The sequence below is a fragment of the Brassica oleracea genome, chromosome C9 (assembly GCF_000695525.1).
Source record: "Brassica oleracea var. oleracea cultivar TO1000 chromosome C9, BOL, whole genome shotgun sequence".
In the NCBI taxonomy this organism is placed as follows: Eukaryota; Viridiplantae; Streptophyta; class Magnoliopsida; order Brassicales; family Brassicaceae; genus Brassica; species Brassica oleracea.
This window is the reverse complement of record NC_027756.1, coordinates 8,397,641-8,404,847: the sequence shown is the minus strand read 5'-3', so window position 1 is coordinate 8,404,847 and position 7,207 is coordinate 8,397,641. Positions and strand designations below refer to the sequence as shown.

Genomic DNA, 7,207 nt, shown 5'->3' with positions numbered 1-7,207 from the left:
TATCCACAAATAACATATAGAAACAAACAAAATCCTTCACCTGCAACACCCCGCAACCTTCCAACCCGTGACCTGCAACACCCTGGCCTTCCAACCCGTGACCTGCAAAACAAAATAGAACACAATGAGTAAGCAAAACAAGAGATAAGCTTATTCTTAAGCAGCTATTACACTAACACAATCAAAGCAAAATAACCTATTACACTAACCAAATCAAAGCATTTCAGAGATAAGCTTATTCTTAAGCGCCACTTCATGATCAGATAGTGTTTCAATGTTTTTGGCTAAGAGACGATCTAGGATTTTTTTATTGGAAAGGGTGTTTTTCTGAGCTAGGATGCTCTGTATCTGTTCATAAGCTGCCTCGTTCGGCTTCTTGCGTTTGGCAGCTTTGCTGGCCTTGACACCCGGAGGCCTAACCTCTTCCTCAGCACTCACCACATCCATTTGGCAGCTTTGCTGGCCTTGACACCCGGAGGCCTAACCTCTTCCTCAGCACTCACCACCTCCGGACCACTTTCCTTCCTTTTCTCCTTCGGCTGACAGTGTGATCTCCATTTCTGATCGAACCTAAGTTCCCTCCAGCAATGTTCAAGACAGAACTTGACATTATAGTCATTGAAGAAGATGTCATGAGCAAGCTTCATGACATCATTCTCTGTTTGCCCACTCGTCTGCTCCTTCAACGCGCTTTCATGGCATCCCACAAACTTGCAGACCTCCGCATTCACCCTTCCCCACCTCTGCTTACATTGACTCCACTCTCTTGGAAGGGAGCCAACGAGGTGAGGAGTTGAATTGAAATACTCTTCTATCCTCTTCCAAAACGATCCTAGCTTCTGTTCATTGCTCACTATGGGATCCTTGCTGGTGTTCAACCAAGCACTGATCAGCACAATGTCTTCTTTGGTTGACCACTTTCTCCTTTTCGCTGGTTTAACTAACCCGGGAGAGGTAACATGTGCTTCAGCAGAGTCTATGTCTATTGGTGGACTGCTCTGCGAAGCTAACAAGTTAACAAACCCGTGAGAGTTACGGGAAGAAGGATCCATTGTGTTTAGAGGTTTGTGTGATTTTGGTTTGGTGTTTAGAGGTTTAATTCAACAGCTGCTCAGCCTCCTCCAGACGCTTAGTCAAGCTTTCGATCTGCTCCTGGACACCAATCACCCAAGGCTGACGGTAGTGAAACCCATCAGCCTTGTTTATAAACAAAAAAATATCAGAAAACCATTTTCTAAAAACATAAATGAATCGAAATGGTCATCAGTGTCTTACCTCGTGGTTGGCACAGGTGAAGAACCGCTTCCCGGATTGAGTATCGTACTCCTGTTTCACTCGAACTTCGTCTATGATTCTCCCACCACAGGTACACCTTCTCGGAATGCCGTATTCAGAATCGCAAGTGTATGATAGCATGTTGACGTAGTCCTTTTGCTTCTTTGAATGACTTCTCTCTTCTGTGGGATCCATCTATAAAACAAATCGAATGAATTTGAACATTAAAATCCAAACAATATAATAAATTTAGAACTATCAAACGAAAAACCGAATCAATTTAGAACCCTAACTCCAAACCCCTCTATCGATTTGAAATCTCACAGAAACTAACCCTAAATGAAACGAGCATGCCGATTTACATCAATTAATCGAAAACCCTCTATCGATTTTCATCCCAAACTCGAAAACCCCAAAATTGATTTGAAATCTGCGAAAACGATTTCGAGCAAAATCGACCAAATTAAACCGTCAATCTACTCGATACTAACCTCAGGTCGTCGAGAAGACAGTCCGTCGTCGATTCACACACAAACAACTCAGAGACTCGGCGTCGCTCGTAAAATCGCCTCTCACACACAAACCCTAGCTTTTTTTCGAGAAGAGAAAATGAGGAGAGACACGGGGAAACCCTTCTTTCCTCCCCCTCTACGCGGAATCTTTCATCAATTAAACAACTGACATGTGGCTAAAACCGCTTGATACCGGATCAAGTGCAAGGCCCGCTTCATCGAAACAGACCCATTTTATATTTCATTTTAATCACCCGGACCTTAGAACTCGAGCCCGTGAACCTCACTAAATACCCCGATGCGCATGGTCTAAGCTATCCCGTTAAAGATGCTCTAAAGCTGACAAATCTAGTGCTTTATGCGGCAAAATATATCAGTAATTTCAGTTCGATTACACTGGGGCGCCAATTTTTTATTTTGCTTTAGGCAAAAAAATTTACTGAGCCGGCCTGCCTCAAAGTGAAACGAAGGAGAAATGAAGAGAGATAAGCGCGTAAAGACAACCGCCACTCAAAAGGCCAGAATCGTAACTCAACTTTTGTTTGCTTTAATTTCTTCTGTAAATTTATACATGCACTCACATGTAAGCTACAATATACGTTTTATAGAATTTTTTTAAAACAATTTCAGGAGAGTTCGGGCTATGGACTTTAATTTTCTCTTGGCCCACAATCAGACTTTGCTAATACTTTTAAAGGCGTAAAACACTCTTCTTACAATGGATCAAATTCAAGAGCACAACAACACTAATGCATGCGGTTAAATCAAGTTAACTGGACAGCCATATCTATGGTCATTTTATAGATCTTTAGAAAAGAAAATACGTTTTATAGATCTTTAAAAACACATGCACACATATTTATAAATAGTCATACCTAATAATTGTATCATGTCATTTACAAATCAATAATAGCTGATCGTTAGAGATGAGATCGTATTTTTCGATTATATTTGTTTTAAATTAAACAAATCGGAAGAAACAGCCAAATAGCGAAATGATTTTGAACAAGTGTGTAGGTTCCGTTCACATATATGGGAAGAATAGGACATCCGATAGTGGGATAATTTATTTTTTGTTGATGTTTGTGTTCCGTTTCATATTTATATAATTTTTTTTTCTGTGACAACATAATATTTTTTTTCTCGCCAACATAAAGTTAACACTCAAATCGTAGCGACACAAAACCAACAAATTTATAATAAATGGTATTAAAAAGAAAAAAAGGTGAAAGATAAAACCTTTGCCTCGTTCGCTCACAGCGATCCAAGTATACAAATGATATTTTGAGAAGACGAATGCAAAAGCAACTACAAGATATTGACGTTAAGTATCTTCATAGCCACATATAAATCTTCATGATACCATGTTTAATAAATGTTGAGTATGTGCAGTAAACGTTAATACTGCCACTGAATTTTCAAATTTCTTTGATAATTGATTGAATGTCTGCCCTTTTGTATTACCAAAGATTTCATATATGTATTTAAAATGAAAAAAAAATCTATAAATTTTCCTGCTTAATTAAAATGACATAAAACATAAAGCTGAGGGATAATATTAAACTAAATAATCAAATAAGAAACTCTCCAAAATATGAATTTGGTTACCAATCAAAAAATGTTTTCCATGAAACATTCTAAGAAAACTATATTATTTTATATAACTATCATTAAATATCGCTGTTTAATTTTAAATCACACTAATAATTGTTTTAATGATATTCATGTTGATTAAAAAGGATTCACTACAATACTCCAATACAAAAAAAAACTAGGTATACCAGGGGGGAATGGGGACAAATGATGATAACATAATCATATCAATTATAAAATTTATAATTTATATTATTAATTAAACAAAAAAGCACACACCAATACATGACAAAGGATAGCTTATATATATGCCCCCAATATATAAGTTTATTTATCCTTCCAACCAATCAAGATGCATACGATAATTACATCTCCACAACAACCCAAACACAAAAGCTAAACTTAAAAAATGAAACAAAAAGGGGGCAATAGTACTAGCTTTTATAATTAATTTTAATTTAATACATATTCATCATATCATTAGCCATGATGGGTTGGTTAGAGTAAACCGAACCACCCCAAGGATTAACGCCGCTCATCATATCATCGTAATAACCGTCGCAATTAATCCCAACCGTACGATCATCGAATCCACAGCCGTCGATCTGATCGACACCACCGTTGGTGGTCGTCACGAGATCGACGATCTCGTTCAACGACTCGAGTCTGGTGCTCAGCTCCGTCATCTGAGCGGTCAAGATGGAGTTCTCCGCTTGGATCTTCGTGTAAAGCTGAGTAGTGACGGTGAGACTCGTCAAGATCTGACGGTTGTCGTTCGAAAGCTGATTGATCTGAGCCGTTAGATCGTCGACGTGTTTCTGTTTACGCATCCTTGATCTACGTGCAGATTCACGGTTCGATAGCATTCTCTTACGCTTTCGGTCGTCGACGGCGACGACGGAGCCAGATGGGTTTCCGCCGTCGGAAGAGCTAGAGCTCCGGTATATGCTGCTAGATGACGCCATTTTTATTCCGCCGAAAAGGGTTTAACAAAGAAAATTATTACAAGAACTAAAAAAAAAGGACAGATTTGTTTTTGATGGTTTCTTAGATTTGTCTGAAAAGCAATGAATATATATTTTGTAATTAAGGATTAGCTTTGGGAGTTTTCAACAATTCATGAAACGTTGTAAAACCAGTAGAGGAAGACGACGGAGAAAGATTGAACGAGATGGGTTCTACGGCAGAGAGCAGATTTAACCGTGAGCCCAGAGAGCAAGATTTCGCAGAGAACGGGAGTCATCAGTGTCCGATCATCAAAGGGTCTGAGTTTTTGTGTTTGATATGTTGTCGGGAAGAAACAGAGGAAAAGGAGTTTTGTTTGTTTGATATGTTGTGAAGAAGAAAACAGAGGAGATTTCTAAATATAAGAACAAAAACAGAAAAACACGTAAAGAATTTGGAGATAAGGAGGAGAAGATGTGTGAAGGGGAAAGAGGTTTTTGATGAAGGGTTTGATGTGGATTATATAGAAGCCAAGTTCCATGCATCCACTTGATTATTTATTTTTCTATATGAAATAATGGATGGTGGTTCTGGAAGACCGCCCATTGTTTTATCATTTTGTACAAATTTAAATGATTTTATTTATTTTAATTACAATATCGGTAGGTGGTTGTACTTTTTTTTTGTAAACCTATTTTGGAAATATAAAATTTATTAATGGTAAGTGTAGATTTTGAGTGATGTAATTAATGGTGTGATTAATGCTACATAGGTAAATGTTGACCAAAAATCAAGATTAAATGATACTCCTCTGTTCCTCAAAGTAAAATTTTTTAGAGTATGCACATTTATTAAAAATTTAATAAATGTTTATAATTTAATTTATTTTTTACTTTCTTATATACTTTCCAATAACTTTCCACCAATAAAATTTAATCAATTCAAATATTCTCAATTAATGTTCCTTAAAATTATAAAAAAGTACCTTAACAATATAGAAAATATATCTTTGCGGAACAAGAAAAAAATCTAAAACATCTTACTTTCGGGAACGGAGGTAGTAAAACAGTCAATGTCTTGAAAATTGCATCCATATTAGAAAATTAGCGAAACTCTTTACAACTATCCCCTATATATTAATATTATTAATAAAAAAACATTTTAAAAGTTATAACATGTAATTTATGTTAGTTTTGCTTACATGACCGGTTCGAAAATCAATTAAGAATTTTGTTACTCCAAAATTAAATTGTTAGGGCTTGTTATATTATATAGCATATCCATTATGGACAGTTCATTTATCAAATTGAAATTATTATATATTTTTTCCTTATTTATAACTTACAGAATTACCTAATGTGATTAAGATATATATGACAATTAATGATTTTAAATAATAAAGATTTGCTAACAATTTGTATATTTTTTATCATTTTTTTAAATTATTTATTATTAAAATAATTACACAATTACATTAATCATATAATAAAAATTTAGATTCTTTTGTATATATTGTATTTTAATTTTTTCAAAACGAGTATAAATTACTAAAACTGTTAAAAGTCTCACATAAACATTTGTGATCAATGTTTAATTTTTTTTCTATAATAAGATACAATGATTATAAAATCATATGAATAAATAATTTTATTTTAATAGGTGTTTATGTTAATATATATATATACATATATTTCATATTGTTTAAATTAAACTATATATCATATGAAAAAAACATACTTATATTTTGATATCTGCGTTGAACATATATTGAAAAGTTAAGATTTTAATTTTGAAATTTTCATTGTTTTTTATAAATGATTATAGATTATTGAAACCACTAAACATTCCACATTAAAAAAAAATCGTTTGTGTAAAATTTTGTTACACAAATATGCAAATAATCATAAAATCATACGAGTAGAACCCTCATTTAATAAATATTCATATTAAAAGTATACTATATATCTATGTTAATATCATTTAAATTTAATTATATATCATATACGATAAATAATATTGATTGTTTTGATTTATTTACCCTAAAATGATTGCGAATAAAAAAGAGCGGTAGTTTGATTTATACGGCACGCCAATTTATTACATAATAGTAATTGATTGTTAAGTTATTTAATATATAATTATTATTTAATTACTTCATAATATGCAGAAAAACATAAAATAAGTACTCATTTTGTTCTAAAATGTAAGATGTTTAGAATATTTTTAATGTTTTAGTATATAAGATGTTCTCATCTTTCTAGGTAACTTTAAGTTTATCAAAAACTGTGTAGCCAATCAAATTTAATAGTTATATTTTGTAATTGGTTGAGTAGTTTTTAGTTTATAATTTTAATAATACTTCTAGGTAAAAAGTAATTTTCTTCACAAAATATTTATTATGCACAAGACGCGGATCTTAACCTAAGTATGTATATTTTTAATAATCTTAAACATTTTTTAAATCTCAGGCCAAAAAAAAAATAACGAAATAAGAATAAACTCAAAAATCAATATTTATATCGAGTAATAATCAAAATGAAAAAAAAACGACACAAAAATGAGAAAAATATTGAAGATAGATAGGATTGGCACGTGAACGTAAACTTCTCATAACCATAATTAATTTTTAAATTGTTAAATCATGATATAAAATCGAGTTGACATAGTTTTATTGTAACCAAATAGTAGGCTTATGATTTTTCGGCCTAAACGTTAGGTTCTTATGCGATAAGTGATTTTTTGACCTAAAATATTTTTAAAAATGAGATGAGCTCATCAGTAAAAAAATTATATAATTAACAAAAAAGTTTAAAAAAAACTGTTTAAGGGTCAAAAATATTAATTCGATCAAGAATATAAATTTTATTTTTTCATACGATATT

General features: G+C 32.9%; 3 protein-coding genes across 3 annotated transcripts; all 3 read right to left on the bottom strand.

Annotated features, from left to right (window-relative positions):
• Positions 1–434: 434 nt before the first annotated feature.
• Positions 435–1,052, bottom strand: LOC106314251 (glutathione S-transferase T3-like). The gene has a single exon (XM_013752160.1). The coding sequence runs from the start codon at positions 1,050–1,052 to the stop codon at positions 435–437; it is 618 nt and encodes a 205-aa protein (XP_013607614.1).
• A 2,635-nt stretch (positions 1,053–3,687) lies between these two features.
• LOC106319122 (ocs element-binding factor 1-like) lies at positions 3,688–4,477 on the bottom strand. The gene has a single exon (XM_013757362.1). The coding sequence runs from the start codon at positions 4,343–4,345 to the stop codon at positions 3,839–3,841; it is 507 nt and encodes a 168-aa protein (XP_013612816.1). The 5' UTR covers positions 4,346–4,477; the 3' UTR covers positions 3,688–3,838.
• Positions 4,370–4,848, bottom strand: LOC106319123. The gene has a single exon (XM_013757363.1). The coding sequence runs from the start codon at positions 4,621–4,623 to the stop codon at positions 4,498–4,500; it is 126 nt and encodes a 41-aa protein (XP_013612817.1). The 5' UTR covers positions 4,624–4,848; the 3' UTR covers positions 4,370–4,497.
• Between the last annotated feature and the right edge of the window lie 2,359 nt (positions 4,849–7,207).

Coding starts and splice junctions, on each gene's coding strand:
- LOC106314251 (XM_013752160.1), bottom strand. CDS start 1,052: ATGGATCCTTCTTCCCGTAACTCTCACGGGTTTGTTAACTTGTTAGCT.
- LOC106319122 (XM_013757362.1), bottom strand. CDS start 4,345: ATGGCGTCATCTAGCAGCATATACCGGAGCTCTAGCTCTTCCGACGGC.
- LOC106319123 (XM_013757363.1), bottom strand. CDS start 4,623: ATGACTCCCGTTCTCTGCGAAATCTTGCTCTCTGGGCTCACGGTTAAA.